Source organism: Conger conger, chromosome 5 (genome assembly GCF_963514075.1).
Source record: "Conger conger chromosome 5, fConCon1.1, whole genome shotgun sequence".
In the NCBI taxonomy this organism is placed as follows: Eukaryota; Metazoa; Chordata; class Actinopteri; order Anguilliformes; family Congridae; genus Conger; species Conger conger.
Genome location: NC_083764.1, coordinates 42,284,849 through 42,301,934, shown reverse-complemented (window position 1 = coordinate 42,301,934; position 17,086 = coordinate 42,284,849). Strand labels below are relative to the sequence as shown.

The 17,086-nt window shown below is 42.6% G+C and overlaps 1 protein-coding gene across 2 annotated transcripts in view; it reads right to left on the bottom strand.

Moving 5' to 3' along the window:
• LOC133129060 (tyrosine-protein kinase RYK-like) overlaps window positions 1-17,086 on the bottom strand; it is a 60,368-nt gene that overhangs the window by 22,118 nt on the left and 21,164 nt on the right. Inside the window, exons 2-9 of one of the 2 annotated variants that reach the window (XM_061242881.1) lie at window positions 13,003-13,124; window positions 12,791-12,890; window positions 12,425-12,556; window positions 9,186-9,248; window positions 8,363-8,504; window positions 7,382-7,482; window positions 4,206-4,289; window positions 553-678 (exon numbers count right to left, since the gene is read on the bottom strand). In XM_061242881.1, the coding sequence (XP_061098865.1) occupies window positions 553-678; window positions 4,206-4,289; window positions 7,382-7,482; window positions 8,363-8,504; window positions 9,186-9,248; window positions 12,425-12,556; window positions 12,791-12,890; window positions 13,003-13,124 (870 nt within the window). The remainder of the gene's footprint in view (window positions 1-552; window positions 679-4,205; window positions 4,290-7,381; window positions 7,483-8,362; window positions 8,505-9,185; window positions 9,249-12,424; window positions 12,557-12,790; window positions 12,891-13,002; window positions 13,125-17,086) is intronic. The other variant, XM_061242882.1, reaches the window with a different exon arrangement.

The following is a 17,086-nucleotide window of genomic DNA, read 5'->3' as shown; positions in this document are numbered from 1 at the left end:
GACACCAACACACTGCGCCAAGTGGAAGAACATTGATGTCCTTCACTGGCCACCAGCCAATGTCCACAGAAGGAAGGTAGGGAGGGAGGGGGGGGGAGGAGAGAGGGAGAGAGAGAGAGAGAGAATATCTGGTATAGTCCGTATACAGGAGTATAGTGTTCCCCGTAGTCATGTACCAAGTGGCGACTGTGCTACAGGTCCAACTCAGCCGTTTGTGTCCTGGCCTTATAAGCTCCACCTAGCTCTCTGCATGCTTTGTCATTTAGTATAAGTATAAGTCTTGAATTCCAAGTGCTCAGCCAATGCCAGCGGTCAGAATGGAAGTGGTGAAACAGGAAATGCAACTCACAAAGTTTATACCTCTGAAGAGAGGATGGAAATCAAATCTGAAAGGCCAAGGAACTTTTGGCTGTTTTATAATCAACAGGGCTTGTTTAGGATCTGAGTGGGGGGGGGGAGGTGTTTGAGCGTGTGTGTGTGTGTGTGTGTGTGTGTGTGTGTGTGTGTGTAAATGGATCAATCAGAGGTGAGCCAGAAGGGGTAGAACTGTACCTTCATGCAGAACATCACACAGAGTGACTCTGTCTCTGGAGATGGCGATGTCTTTGACCTTCGCTTTGGCTTCCATCAGAGATACACTCCTAAGGTCGTTCTTCTCAATGCGTAGAGACGGGCAACCTGAGGACACACACGCAAACACACACACACACACACACACACACACACACACACAGGCACAAACATGCATCCATGCGCAAGCACACACATTACAGGAAGAAAAGAAAGACAAACATATGAGTAAAGTGCACAAAGCAGTCCCTCCATTTCACACAATGGAGAATCACAATGGCTGGAAACCAAGGACTAAAAGCTGTGATTCACAGTTGTGTACATAAAACCTTGAACACATTACACTGCTAGTACTGTGAGGCACAGCTATGTACATTCTCATTAAAAGAAAAACTACACAAAAACAGTCCGGGCAAAGTCCTGGGCCGATTTAGCCAGTCTGCTTTGGGACTTACTTTCAAAGAATATTAAGACTAATTAACAGATATTAACACTAATTACTGCAACAATTAGACTCCCGGGGCACGATAGAATAATGATTTATAAATTATATGTGCAATCGTCTGCTTGCATATTTCACTAAATATTTGCAGGGTAGGATTTCCCAAATACAGTACATGTTCTAGATAAGCCAATTACAAATTCTTTTTGTTGCTCGTAGTTTCTTAATGATGTTCCAAAATGTTTATTTTGGAAAGCCTATTGTTTGGCCTATGTCTCTGACTCATAATGGCTTCTTTCTAATCATTGGTACAACTCTGGTCGTCATGTTGACAAACAGCAATAACTGACTAAAAAGGCAATCAAAAGCGAAAAATCAAGATTAGATACTGAGAGCAATAAGGAAGTAATTGAACACACTTGACTTAACAGAAACAACTGTGAAGTCATTGTTCAAGACATGTCCCAAATGTTTTGGAGCACTGCACTGGGGGGGGGGGGTAATGGAAGGAAATGGATAATTAATTACTCTCAAATGAAAGGTAACAGTCTACACTCCACAGTTGTGTCTGTGTCTGTGTGTGTGTGTACAGCATTTAAGCATTTAGACCCTGGATGAGGCACAAAGATCCTTCCACAAAGGAAATATGCCTTGTATACAAGGCAAGAACTTTAATATTTTTTATCTTCCGAACAATGCAAGGCCTTCCAGGGTTTATCAGACTCAACAGCAGATGCATTTTGGCAGTTTGATAGTAGAACTGAGCATTGTTTCACCATCAACTTAGCCATAATTCCAGGCCCCAATATGTTTGTTTTAGCATAAATTTGCGCCATTAATCATGCACTGGATACATAATGGATTGAGGATAAATCCCACAATAAAGGGGCGATATAATATAATCCACCATTAGATGTACTGTGTGCTCAATGAATGTAATCATGCTAAAACATATTGAGGGCTGCTCTTTACAAGAACATTGACTGCTGAGAAATAGCGCACTGCATCCTCAGTTAACACAATAGGTATGTTTTTTGTGTTAAAACATTGCTACAAGGCCATAAATCGTAAATCCCTTCCTATCATTGAAAAAGCCTCACTGACATGTTGACTCACCCTTTGCCTGTGTTTATGGTGCTTAAATGTTCAAAATATGCAGTTGACGGACCGACATGGTAATAAAACATTGTACAGCTGTACAATAATTGGTTGAAAATTGGTTCTAATTGCCACAGCCATGGCGTGGGTGGGGGGCTTCAACGTCAGTGTGCACAGAGAAGGGGGAGGGATAAACAGTGTTGTGGTTGGAGGGTGTTGGTTGCTGCAATTTCTCTCTTGACCGTTTGAAGTCTGAAATGACCTAATGCATTCCGTCCTTATAGCATCATTACAACAAGGCCTGTCACCTTGCTGCAAAGCCAATGCAACATTATAAGATTATGAGCCAGTTTCTCATACACAAAGCCTAGTCCTAGACTAAATGCAAATCTCAACGAAGATTCACCACAGAAAACTCCATTTAGCCAAAAACTAAGCGTAACCTGTGTCTGCCAAACCGGCCCTGGAAGTTGGATTCCTTCACTATAGACATGAATATAAAATAACACAGGAGCCAGATTATCTTCAGGTCTGTTTCAGGGAGTGCCCTAAGCACATGTAGAAATGCTGATTATGGTCCTTCTTTTAAAACATTGACCAACTGAAGATAGTATCTAAAGGATAATTTCTGGGGTCTTGACTTCTTTGTCTCTGAAAAACAACGTTTTTTCATGTTAAAGTGAACATGGGTTATGGATGAATGCAGGAATGAATGTTTGGAAATATATGATGCCAAAGCAAATAATGCTTGCAGTAGCTTGAATATATCAGTGTGAAATGACAGCCCCTCTCCCAAAAATGTACTCTGTAGGCAAAGCCCTTTAGCGCAATCTAGTGGTCACCAATGCACTCTGCATGGGGAGCAATTACAGAGAAGTTTGATGACAGCAGACAGCAGAAATCCTATCAAACAGCTCAGCTGTTTACCGGTTCATTGAACTTCCAGTGACTGAGACTACCCACATGGGGCAATAGGCACTGTTAAGAGTACATTCCATTCATAACCAAAGATATGAATATGGTAAACGATCTGCATTTATATTGCGCCTTTATCCAAAGCGCTGTACAACCAATGCTTCTCATTCACCCATTCTCACACACACTCACACACCAACGGCGATTGGCTGCCATACAAGGCACCAACCAGCTCGTCAGGAGTAGGGGTTAGACAACCGCTCTTGCCACCTGAGCAAATGCCCCCAATATTTCAACCTTTCACCCAACTACATTTGTATTAAAACAAAAAGAATGTATTCTGCATGTGTAATAGGAAACACAGTGAAATATAACAACATGAGAATTACTGTATTGGATTGTTGTAGTATATCATAAATATAATTTGATCTAATATGGAGGGCCACAGGCAGTATTTAAAAGACCCTATGTTATCAAAATAATAATCAATAAATTACACATGGAGAGGCAAATAAAATGCATACTAGGCCGATTAATTAGTTTATTACATTCAGAAAAGATTTTATATCTTATATTTAATCCAGAAAAGCAAAGGTCTTATACTGCCCCCTACAGGAGAATTTGGTCCCACTACAGTATGTCTTTGGTAGACGATGCTTAATGCTTATGCAAGTACATATTAACCAATCAGTGATGTCCGTTTTGTATGTTGCCAAGCGCTGGAAGAAGAGACGCCGTGCCAGAGCTCCAGCATACTGAACATGAAACTAAAATGCTATTGTTTTCCCGTTTATCAATTACTGCCTGAATGAACAGTTTAAACGCAAGGAGGTAATTGCACCGGCTCTGTAAACCAAGAAGGTCCTAGAAGTACACCCAGGAAAGTCCTGAGCAGTAATTAAACTGAACTATTACTATTAGAAATAAACCTGAAAGCTGGGACACTGTTGTTGAGTGTGAAATACCAGTTCATCTTCATTTTCCTTCCTAATAGGGTACTGTTCACTACAACTCCCATAATGCCAGAGTACAACAACAAAAGTACAGCAACACTGAATTCAGACACAGGGAAATGCAGGCCTTGGTGAACAGAGTGTGCGCTCAAGGAAGAAGGGAGGGTGGGGGTTAGTAAGGTGCCTCAGGTGTGGCCGGTATTATGAAAGGACAGAAGAAAACTTACTTTTGGTTTCGTGGGAAGGGGCGCCGGGGTTGGGGAAGGAGGCGGTGGCAAGCTGATGGATGGGTGTGGAGCCAGGGTGATTGTCTGATGGCAAGAGGGAGGGGAGAGCGATAAGGAGGGCGTTTAAAGAGGGGGTAAATGTAAAGTGGATGGAATGTGGTCTCAGCTCATTAACACGGTGAAGCAAGCTTAAAGAAAGAGAAAATTAACCAAAACCAAAATGTACAAAAAGAGATGACATAAAAGCCATTTACCTTGGGGATATTCTAGACTTAAGAATGTATTCCTCTTAATGAAATCTCTGATGTATGTACGGCAACATGGCACACACAAACTGCACTCCTCTTAAATATGGTTTAGCCAAAAGGAAACTTAAGAACAACAGTAGGAAGTCGTATATAAATGTGTGGCTGAGTGGCAGCCTGCAGGATATCAGCATATCAGCCTTATGCAGACTGCAGCTACCCTTTTCCTTATTATTCAGATATTTGTATATTTAAATGTCAGCAAATAAATCATTCTTGACCAACCATAATCTATCAAATAATAATACAAAGCACATATAACTCAGCACAAAGATTTATTAGTGATCGCCAGGTTTGGCACTGCGTCAAAATTATAATGCAATTTATTTTTTATTTGTTTATTATTCTAATATGGCTATGAATTGAAGCAGATGAAAGCATAGTCTAAAAGATGTGTTTGTTTCACACTGGTTCCATAAGGTGGCGACAAATGGCTATCCTCGATAAGCTTTCTCCACGTTTTTTGACATTGGACACTTAAGATCCCAGAAGTGCTTTTCAACCAAAAAAGGCATAGAAAGATGACAGCAAAGAGGAAAATGTTACAGAGAAGAAGAAATGGGATGGGGATGTTTTCAGTGCATAATCTAAAAGCCAAGAAATGTCCATAGTCCAGTTATTGTTTCTCTCTCAATTAGTTCTCTGACAAACTTGTACAGTTTTGCCCAATTTCCTTGAGTCACAAGGCATCTTCTCTGCTGTACTCAACCTGGAATACTCCCAGCAAATAAACCTTTCTGCCTCCTGATTTCTCAGAATTTGAAACACAGAACATTTCCCCATTCATGTGCAGTGCTAAGCCACATTGCAATTCTGGCAGGACTTTAAGAGTACACTGGGTGGAACTGCTTGAGGGTGGAGACCTGCAAGGTCACCCTAGAGACAAGGAGAAGCAAATGGCAGCTTATTATTGCCGCTTTCTGATTTCAGTTTAACAAATCAGATCACTGACGCTCTGGTCTTTGAGACTGTGGATAGGCTTGTGGATAGAATATGTTCATACTGTACCATGAATGGTATTACACTTTTTCTATAAGTGTAATACCATGAATATAAGTAAAAGGCACACAACATAGAAAAATGTAAGATTAAGAACAGTGCTCATTTCAATGTACCATCTGTAAGAGGGCGGCCTGTAGCGTAGTGGTTAAGGTAAATGACTGGGACCCGCAAGGTTGGCGGTTTAATTCCCAGTGTAGCCACAATAAGATCCGCACAGCCGTTGGGCCCTTGAGCAAGGCCCTTAACCCTGCATTGCTCCAGGGGGGATTGTCTCCTGCTTAGTCTAATCAACTCTACGTCGCTCTGGATAAGAGCGTCTGCCAAATGCCAATAAGGTCATGTAATGTACTACACATTCAGTATTCCCCGCCAGTCCAAATATCCTTATCTAGTAATTCATACATAAATGGTAAATGGTTCGCATTTATATAGTGCCTTATCCAAAGCGCTGTACATTTGATCCTTCTCATTCACCCATTCACACACACACTCACAGGCCAACGGTGATTGGCTGCCATGCAAGGCACCAACCAGCTCGTCAGGAGCAATAGAGGGTTAGGTGTCTTGCTCAGGGACACTTCGACACACCCAGGGCGGGATCGAACTGGCAACCCGGCCAGACGCGTACTCTGACCTCCTGAGCTAATGTCGCCCAGACACATACATAATGACCAAGGGGCCAGCTTTCGAGCTATTTGTTTTGCCAATTGATGAGGTTGCCCCCTACTTTATTCATAGCTATATTTTTGCTCAAAAAGCCTATTTCCCAATTGGACTCGAAAAATAAAATGAAAGATTCATATTCTTAATATAATGATGTTCAATCTAGGCTACATATTTATTTTTCTTTTCCCTCTAGCACACAGACAAAAAATGCTCTGATGTAAAATCAAGCACTTTTTATTGGTTCATCCACCAAGGCACATCATTTACCCTGCATTTTCTTTGTTGCGTATGTGACCAAGGACACAAACATTGCAGACCTCTATACATTATATAGTCTAAGACAGGGCAACTGAAATCCAGGTCCTAGGGGCCGCAGTGTCTGCAGGTATCGCGTTGCACGACCTGATTTCACAAATTATTTTATCTGCTTGGTTCAGGAAGTGAACAACAAGATAACGACCCAAAAATATAATTGTAACATGTCAGTATGTAATATGGTCAAGGAAATAAAAATCATAGCGAAGATGGCGGACAGGAAGCTATCTGCATCTACGCATTCAGCAAATTCCAAAGCAAATTTTTAAATACTGTTGGCTAATTCGGTAAACCCCTCACACTATGAATTACAGCTCAGCAGTGTTACGTTATACAAAAGTCTGTATATTCATCACAAGCCAAGCAAGGGATTATACAGAGAATGTGACACTCATACACACACAGACAGACACAGACAACGTCACTGGAGACACTATTGACAGTATATACTATTGACTATTCACAGCCATTCAACATGAGCAGGGTGGGTGTGCCAGGGTTCCTTTGGTTGTCACAGCTGGGATCCTCAGGCCTCCCAGGTGCCCAAGTGCGACGAGTCGTCACCATTAAAAGCTATGCAGCCTCAGCTCCCCTGTAGTTCTGCCTGACCAGTGTTTAAACAGTCACATGCAGTATGTTTGCTGCACTGCTCTGAGCAAGGGTGTGGACGAGAGGCACAACTGGCGATGTGACAAGTTGTGACAAAAACAGAAACCACCTTAAAATAATTGCATGAATAAATACGCATGAACAAATCCACTTAGGAAAGGGACCAGCAGCGATATCGACCGATCGCACCCCCCACAAGTAAGCGTCCCCTCACTCAATTTCCTAACACGGACCGGGAGCAGGAGGGCTGCCAAATCAGCAAGGAAGGGGGGGTCTTACTGGTGACGGGCGTGGCGTTGTTAGGTGTGTCCGCCCTCAGGTACTGCGTGGTCTGGGTTGAAGGCATGGAGAGTCCCTGGGAGCTTCCGCTGTCACTCACACTGCAAAACATGCAAAAAGGCAGGAACATCAGTCCTTCAACTGCACACACTGGCAGAGAATGTCAACACAGAATCTACAGTCACACCAGATACACAGCTCACGTATTCTGGCCATTAAATGGTCTGTCTCCGTACACTTTAAACATTCTACTTCACAAAGGGCGATAACAGAGTAAAAAATCCTATTGGAAATGAGCTACTCTATGTAGCTAGAAACGTTGGATAGAAATGGAGGACAGAAGGAAGAACATAATTGAGTATCAGGCAAGTCTAAAGATTCTGTGGTGCCAGGAGCTTGGCTTATATCCCGAGCCAGTTGTGTAAACATATTCCTCTTTCCTCTGTATACAGTTCCACTTTAAATAACACAAAAATCACACGTGAGAGCAAGTTCAGAACATCCCCAGTGAAAGAGGGGATATAGAGTGTAAATAGTAAAGTATCGGTGCCTTCACATACACGCTGTTCTTGCCAATTAGTCCTGGAGGGAGCATAATGGGTACTCTGACAAGATGGTCATGTCTGGGCAGGTATTTCTGTCACCAGACTTCCAGAGCTTATTTTGCGACCAAATCATTCTCCATCTAACAAAAACATTGAATTGCCGAATGTCAATTTGCAGCAGATATTGCATTCGAGGACTATTACATCTGAGAGCCAGTTTTGTCCTGGTTCAGCAACAAGACTAGCAGATTACAAAGGACAAAGCCATGCATTCTTTTTCTGATGCCAATACATTAATCCACTTTCAACATTTATAAGTTAAAAAGACTTATTTCACTTAAAAAAAACTATTAGGACCAGTTAATGTCTCATGCTTGACCCATCTGCAAACACAACGCTGAGTGCAGCGGTGGCTGCTGGGAGTTGTAGTTCCCACCTGTCATCCAGCTCCAGCCTCTTCATGCTGTGCAGATGCAGTACAGCCAGCACAATGGCAACCAGGAAGATGACAGCGCAGCACACCCCCACGCTGATGTAGAAGACCCGGGTGGAGGAGGTGGGAGCAGGGTTCACGTCAGCTGAGGGTGTGGGAGGAAAAAACCCTGGTTCACTCAGAAGCGGCAGAAAAATAACTACAGCACAACTTGAAACGTAGACTACAAACATTGCAGCTGAACAGAGTTGCTCATCTCAAGCAGGCGCAGTTACAACGCACAGAATAAAGAGCATATGTAGAGCTCCCCAGATGCGATAAAAGTAACTGTAATTGTAATTGTCAACTAATTGTGAAATTTGTTTCTGGACAGCCCTACATTATGAATTCAGCCATTACAAATGTAATGCACATAACCACGAATCCAAAATGTAAGCTTCTCCAGTGCCATCATACTGACATGGATTCGATTTTATTTTGGGAGCCACCAATTCGTTCTCACTTCATCTCAGCTAACATGCATTCAGCATTCTTGTGTAAAATGGCCGCCGTGTAGAACCTTTATACTGGCGATGACCATGGTATGCTCCCCCTTCCTACGAAGTGCTCTGCGATCATGTACAGTCCCTATGCAGGTACCATCAATTACACACTTTGAAACTAAGGGCAAATGCCAGATTAACAAATTCTTAATTCGGCACATGGCCAGAAAATAAATCAAGCCCATAAATTGAGAAGGAACCGAGATGAGTCGACGGTAAATTATGAGGATGAGTCGACGTGCCACAGAGATGTATAAGCTGCCCGAGGCAGGCCTGACACTTACCTCCTGGCCTGCTCACATTCGTGTTCGCGAACGGCAGGGTCTTGGGATCCGGCTGCTCAATCCCTGCAATAAAACAAACAGGAAAGAGAAGGTCAAGGGGCACAAAAGGGCTTGACCGGCTGAGGTCACTAACTTTAGTTTAGTTTACTTACATAATTCTAATAAACGCACAGCTAACAGGCATGTATAAATGTAAGAAATCATGGAGGGTAACAAAATAAAGTTTCAGAAACGTTTCCATTGTGGTCCTCACTCATATAACACAATAGAATTAATAATGTTTGTGTTTGATCTGCACTTCATTGTACGTCGCGCTGGATAAGAGCGTCTGCTAAATGCCTTGTAATGTAATGTAACATAGCAATCCCATAATCACTAATATTAATATGTAAAAAACGTATTCTTGCAAGTATTCTTCTAACATTATTCTACAAGTGCTGGCCATAGAGTATATACAGTGAGGTCCATAAATATTGGGATATGAACACAATTCTCCTCTTTTTGGCTCTATACACCACCACAATGGATTTGAAATGAAACAAACAAGATATGCTTTAACTGCAGACTTTCAGCTTTAATTTGAGGGTATTTACATCCAAATCAGGCGAACAGCGTAGGAATTACAACAGTTTCTATATGTGCCTCCCACTTTTTAAGGGACAAAAAGTAATGAGACAATTGGCTGCTCAGCTGTTCCATGGCCAGGTGTGTGTTATTCCCTCATTATCTCATTTACAAGGAGCAGATAAAAGGTCTAGAGTTCATTTCAAGTGTGCTATTTGCATTTGGAATCTGTTGCTGTCAACTCTCAATATGAGATCCAAAGAGCTGTCACTATCAGTGAAGCAAGCCATCATTAGCCTGAAAAATCAAAACAAACCCATCAGAGAGATAGCAAAAACATTAGGTGTGGCCAAATCAACTGTTTGGAACATTCTTAAAAAGAAAGAATGCACCGGTGAGCTCAGCAACACCAAAAGACCCGGAAGACCACGGAAAACAACTGTGATGGATGACAGAATAATTATTTCCCTGGTGAAGAAAAACCCCTTCACAACAGTTGGCCAGATCAAGAGCACTCTCCAGGAGGTAGGTGTATGTGGGTCAAAGTCAACAATCAAGACAAGACTTCACCAGAGTGAATACAGAGGGTTCACCACAAGATGTAAACCATTGGTGAGCCTCAAAAACAGGAAGACCAGATTAGAGTTTTGCAAACAACATCTAATCTAATCAACATCAACATCTTTACAGTTCTGGAACAACATCCTATGGACAGATGAGACAAAGATCAACTTGTACCAGAATGATGGGAAGAGAAGAGTATGGAGAAGGAAAGGAACTGCTCATGATCCAAAACATACCACCTCATCAGTGAAGCATGGAGGTGGTAGTGTCATGGCGTGGGCATGTATGGCTGCCAATGGAACTGGTTCCCCTGTATTTATTGATGATGTGACTGCTGACAAAAGCGGCAGGATGAATTCTGAAGTGTTTCGGGCAATATTATCTGCTCATATTCAGCCAAATGCTTCAGAACTCATTGGACGGACAATGCAGATGGACAATGACCCGAAGCATACTGCGAAGAGTTTTTTAAGGCAAAGAAGTGGAATGTTATGCAATGGCCAAGTCAATCACCTGACCTGAATCCGATTGAACATGCATTTCACTTGCTGAAGACAAAACTGAAGGGAAAATGCCCCAAGAACAAGCAGGAACTGAAGACAGTTGCAGTAGAGGCCTGGCAGAGCATCACCAGGGATGAAACCCAGCATCTGGTGATGTCTATGCGTTCCAGACTTCAGGCTGTAATTGACTGCAAAGGATTTGCAACCAAGTACTAAAAAGTGAAAGTTTGATTTATGATTGTTAGTTTGGCCCATTACTTTTGGTCCCTTAAAAAGTGGGAGGCACATATACAAACTGTTGTAATTCCTACACCGTTCACCTGATTTGGATGTAAATACCCTCAAATTAAAGCTGAAAGTCTGCAGTTAAAGCACATCTTGTTCGTTTCATTTCAAATCCATTGTGGTGGTGTATAGAGCCAAAAAGATGAGAATTGTGTCGATGTCCCAATATTTATGGACCTGACTGCATTATCTTATAATTTTATATACCTTTTTATTCCGTTTGCCTGGAGATTGAGCACCCAGACAAATATTATGCGAGCTTACTACAACAAATGGACCAGATCAAAGTGTAAATGCAAGCTGGAGGCATATCAATACAGATTTATTTAACATCATGAGTGTCATTCTCATTTTAAGTGATGGTACAAAAAGACATTCCCATCTCCACCGCAACGCCGGAGGTCTCTTAAAAGTTCATATGTGGCAAGCGTAATACAACTTGTGTGTTACAACTCATATTCCTTCAGTTGGAATTCTTTCTGGGATTCTTTTTTGTCTCAGCAAAACAACTGTACTGAATTATCTTTTTTTTGGCAAGACTAAAAACCTTTTTTGGGGCGCACAGCAACATTGTCGCAAATGCAGTCTGTCAGTTGGCGTCGCCGGACACAGCCGCCAACAATTTAGCGACATCATCTCAGATGACTAAGCCAGTAGTGCGAAACGCCTCCCTGGCCTTCACGGCAGTAGACCAAAGGGTCTACTTTTTCAGTCTGAAAACGCGCAGCTCCTGTGCCGAAAACTCGAAAACTCAAAGCGTGACCGTGCTTGTAGGTTCCCCTGTTGAGAGCAGGACCCCAAAACTTAATAAACAACAGCTGAGCCTTCATCTGCCCCTGCTGCGGCCGGGACTCGGCTGAGTAATAAATGCGCTCTCTTCATTACGACGCCGAACGCCGCCGCGGCATCGAGACACGTACAGTAATGTTCCGCTCCAACATGCCGTAGGCTAACCCTTAAAGACGGACAGATGGCTTACATGTGCGCAACTCCCCACTTCTCAGCACCAGGGGCTTGCAAGCAATGCTCACATCTTTCATTCAAATAGTATCAATTTCCAGCTCATTTTTAAATGAATTAAAATCCCCGTTTAGATGAAGAGGATTGGTAATAATATAACCGTATCTGCCAAGGAACGTTCTGTCAGGGGTTTCCCTTGCTGCCTTTCCTCCCTGTTGATGTGGGAGAAGTTTCATTATTACATGTCATTACAGTAACCAGGTTCAGACGCCTGCACCATGGCGACCATATGTTGCCAAAGGCCTATGTGAGAGCAGGTGTGCAAGAGTCTGCATGTGGAACAGCTGGTTAAGAGAGGCTTACATTTGTAGCACGTTTTCCTCCTCTTGAAGTTGAGGACTGTAAAGTTGTTGGAGATGATGGTCAGGTTGAGTTGCACCGTCAGAAGAACCTCCGTGCTCACTTTGCCCGAACAGAGGAGGTCCACTCGAAAAACTATGAGGGACCCGGAAACAGAAAGAGGTCTCCATCGATGCATTCCATTCATGAATATCTCAGTCTATGGCCACCTTTGAGGTGGACCTTTCTTTCCCCCAATGCCCTCTGTTCTTAAAATGTAAGATTTTGCAACGGCATGTAAATGAATACCATGTGATGTACAGACTGGTTTCAGCATAAAAGAGCTCCCATCAAAGCTGGGAAATAGGAAGTGATTTGGGATTGGCTGACCTGAGAGGCTCTGGGGCACCTCCCCATGTGTGGAGATGTTGCTCTCTGGTAGGCTCATGGCAGCAGTGTCATCCACGTGGAAGCCCAGTTTATAGTCCACCTGAGAGGGGGGGGTTGGGGGGGGGGAAGAGAGAAGGAGAGAAATGGTGATGGAACAGAGAGAAAAGAGGGCTTGTGGACCTCCACACCAGCTGCAATCATGGGTACCACACCTTGTTCTTTGAGAGCCAGGTGAAGTGCAGGCTATTGGTCTCGCTAGGCACGGGCATGATGAAGGAGAGGGCCTGGTGACTGATGACATCATCTCTCACGTAGTACAACTCTGCCTCCAGACCTGAGGAGTACACAGAGGTACGCAGGGTAAAGAATGCAGCACCCCACAAATATACCACCTTAAAACAGACCACAATATCAGTGAATTCATCCAATGAACAGTTCCAGTAGAATCAGACTGTCAACAGAAACAAGTTGGATGATTAGACAGCCAAAACTGGACTAATAAAATGATCCGTTCCTGACAGTTGGCAATATTCATTATTCCCCAGAGATTTCAAGAGGAATAATTATGTGAGCTCCAGAAAAAGCCCTGAATCCTAAACAAACCTATACATTTGGTAGGGCCAAAATGTAAATGACAATTACAGTGCTATGACAGGGCTGCTGCAGCATCTACAGGCATTTGCTCCAACCATTTAGCACCTTGGCCCAGGAGGTAAGCTCGTTGGTGAAAACTCATGGTGTAGTGCATGGAGTAAAAACTTGCAGACATTGCCACCCACAGGACCAGGGGTTGAGAAGCCGTGTGTTATGCTATTCTATATATCTTTTCAGGACTCCAAGACACAACAAAATTGACCTTAATATTAGATTCAATAGCCATCACAACAGTATGACATATTGTGGCCTCTTTACTGTGATCATTGTATGAAAAATTTAGGTTTAAAACCACAAAATCAAGACATGAAGTGGGGACAAACTGGGCCACCATTCTGAAATGACTAATTAACTGAGAAATCCCGTAGGGCACTGGGGCAGAGCCGGAGATCTCAGAAAAAGCTCAGCTGGGGGGAAGTGCAGAGGAAGTGCAGAGAATAATTAATATGTATTTTACTTTCCCGCACATGGCCCCAGGTTATGAGACAGACTGCTATGCACCTGTCTCACCAGTTTCCTCAATTAAAAGCAAGCTTTGAACCGGAGGGGTGTATTCAAACACAAAGATGTATGTCAATACTTTACTTTATAATTTATTGTCCCCTTAGGGACAATGTTGCTAGCCGAGATCACTAAAGAGCCCAAAACCCACCAGTGCATTCAGTGAAAAAAATAAGTGGCCAACAGTTAAGATAAATGATCCACGCAAATTTCAAACAATCCTGAAAGACAAGGCTACCCACACACAAAGAGCAGCTGGGGAGGGGGGCATATGACTGGGGATCGAGAAGCACCTGTGGACAAACGCAAGTCCAATTAGATTACATTAAAGGCATTTGGCAGAGGCTCTTATGCAGAGTGAATGTCCACAAAGAAAATAAGTTGGGCCTTGTAGATTAATCTGACGAGAATTCTCCCATGATTCTACTTCTCCACTGGTGAAGGAAGTGAGGGGAGTCAGCCTGTGTAACCTGGGGTGGGAGCCATGCATCCTGCTCAAATTTCAGAGCTGCCTAACTTAGGTGGTTGCTCTGAGAGACACAGCCACTCTCACACAAAATATGAGACCAAAAAAGGCCCTCTCAGGCTTTGTCCCTGTGGTCCCGTTGGCCTTGCCGCAGGTTGAAGGCCTTCACCCAGGGAAGGGGGAATGAGGACACGGATCACAACTCCATGATTTCTGAATCTCCTAAGTCAGTCCTGCCCTGACCTAGTGACGAAGCTTGATGCTTCATAAATCAGCAGGCAAAAATAACAGGTTACACTGCAATACTCATTGATATGAACGGTTTATTCTGCCGGGAGAAATCTCTTTATTGGTTAAAAATAATAAGTAAATGACTGACAGCTTGATGGAGTTCCTCCCATTACTGGATTCATGAAATGTCACTTGCCCATCACTACTCTGCACACTCCCCCTTAAACACAAGAGGTGGCATCCTACCTCCCTCCACCCCACCTGCTCCCAGTAAAGCAGACTTGCTTTGATCTGTGGCTAGATTAGAGGGAAGCAGAGATAATTACATTTACAGCACTGTGGACTTTTCCTGTGTATTTGTTTGTATGAGGCAGTGGTGACCACCAAGACCATGTCATGGCAAAGTACAAACAAGTTGCTTTCAAATCGCTGTGGTCAACCGCAAGGCCGAGGGAAAATCTTCGTAAAACGTTCACGTGGTGGTTTTCCGGTCATTTTACACTCTGAACTTTCATTTCCGTTGCCCAGGTCAAGGAAGGAATCCACACTTTGGAAAACAAGAAAGATCTCCCCTAACTGAATGGAAACTTTCAGTGCAAAGCACATAAGCCTAGGCTATATTATTCAAATAACTCGCACTTCTAGCCTTGTTATTCTTGGCGAACGGTAAACCTGTTGGGCGGCTGCTTTTCATTTTCACCTAAAAAATCAGTCAGAAGTTCAGGTCCAAGAAAGCAGCTGAGACGAGTTAACTGTGTAATCGGCTGCATTAACGGACCGATTAAGTGCTGAGTAACAAAAAAAAAAGCCTGTGACCTGCCTGGATCAAGGCTAAGAACCGCTGTTGGGAAAAGTGGTGGCTGAAATGGGGAGGAAAAAATAGTGCGTTCCATGTGTCAAGAGAATGCATGAAAAATGATAGCGTTTTGTTCTGAAGAGACCATTCTTGTCATTGGTATTCATGGGTCAGAGACTGGCGGCTTATGACAGCTCCATCCATTAGTGTCATGAAGCCACATTCTACCACTAGGAATGATTAAAGAGTCTGGACCTGCACGGATCCCTCCCTCTCCTTATCACCAATGCCAAAATGTTTTTTGTTTTTTTTGTTAGACCAATATTATTCCATATCAAAACTTCTCAGTTGTCTGGTCACTTCAGATTCTTCTTAAGGAGCCCATGATGGAAATGCATTTCAGGAATGTTTAACTAAAAATTAACACCCTATATTCCTGATAGGCAGTGAGTTTAAACAATTGACTAATAAACTGAGGGCCATACTTTCTGGCTGGCATCTGCCATCGTGTGTGCTGGGGTGTGCTGCTGCTCAGGTGTGTCAGTCAAGAGTGAGCAGCTCATTGCCAATTTGGTGTCGCTTATTGCAATTTTCAGGTCAGACTTTTGCATCAGTTACATTGTATTTACTGTTCAGTTTTTTTTTTTCTTTGTTATAATTTTAATTCCTGTATTTATTTCTGTTTTTAATTGTTTTTGTCACTGTCGACTGTGATCGTTGGGGTATTTATTTTGTCTGTAATGAGAAGAATGGCATAAATCTCTTCATTTTAATCACATGACAATAGTTAAAATGATAGCTACAGTAACGCTTACTGGCATAAATGACTGATAAGACTGCTTTTGTAAGCTCTGCTTGATGATTAATCCGATATTTTGCAACAATTTCTCTCTTACAAGTAATATGTAGTAAATACAACATTAATGTACATGTGATGACATAATTACAGATAGTTTTAAACGAGCAATGATCATTATAGCTGCCATGACGTGGTCTTGCTGTTAAGGGAACTAAATTAAAGCGTGCCGTGTAGGGTATGCAAGCTGCATTTAGTGCATTACTATCTCCGAGCATATCTTCCTTGCTAATATCATCTGATTGTGCTCAATGTCCTCAATGTCAAAGAGACTGATAAACAACAAGATGTGTTGTTATTTTTGTCTGGAGGGCCAGCTACGGCGATAGGTTACTTGAAAAGTTAATGTTCAAATAACCAAGGAGAAAGTCACATACGAAATCTGTGCAAACCCCAAACGCCCATTTTCCACTCAAAAGAAAACAGAAACAAGGGATAACAGGACAGTACAGGCTCTCTGCAATAGATTAAAGGGTGACTCAATCTGCTATGTTGTTTTGTCTCGTCTCCATGTTTGTCCTCCTCATGTCTCTATCCTTAACACAAACCTGGCACTAGCAGAGCTTGGCTCCATCTATGTCTGGCTGCATGGCCCGTCCAGCAATATATCTCACTGACCAACAGAGAGTTGTAAAAAGATGATGAAATATTTGAGCTATGAATTCAACTTCACAAACAGTGCTATATCTAAACTGAAGAGTACCTTTTCTTTAGAATCAGGTACAAAAAATAAAAATAAACAAGCCTTCGCCTGAGAGCCCCAAGCCTCACGTTTCTGTCAGAGTGGAAAAT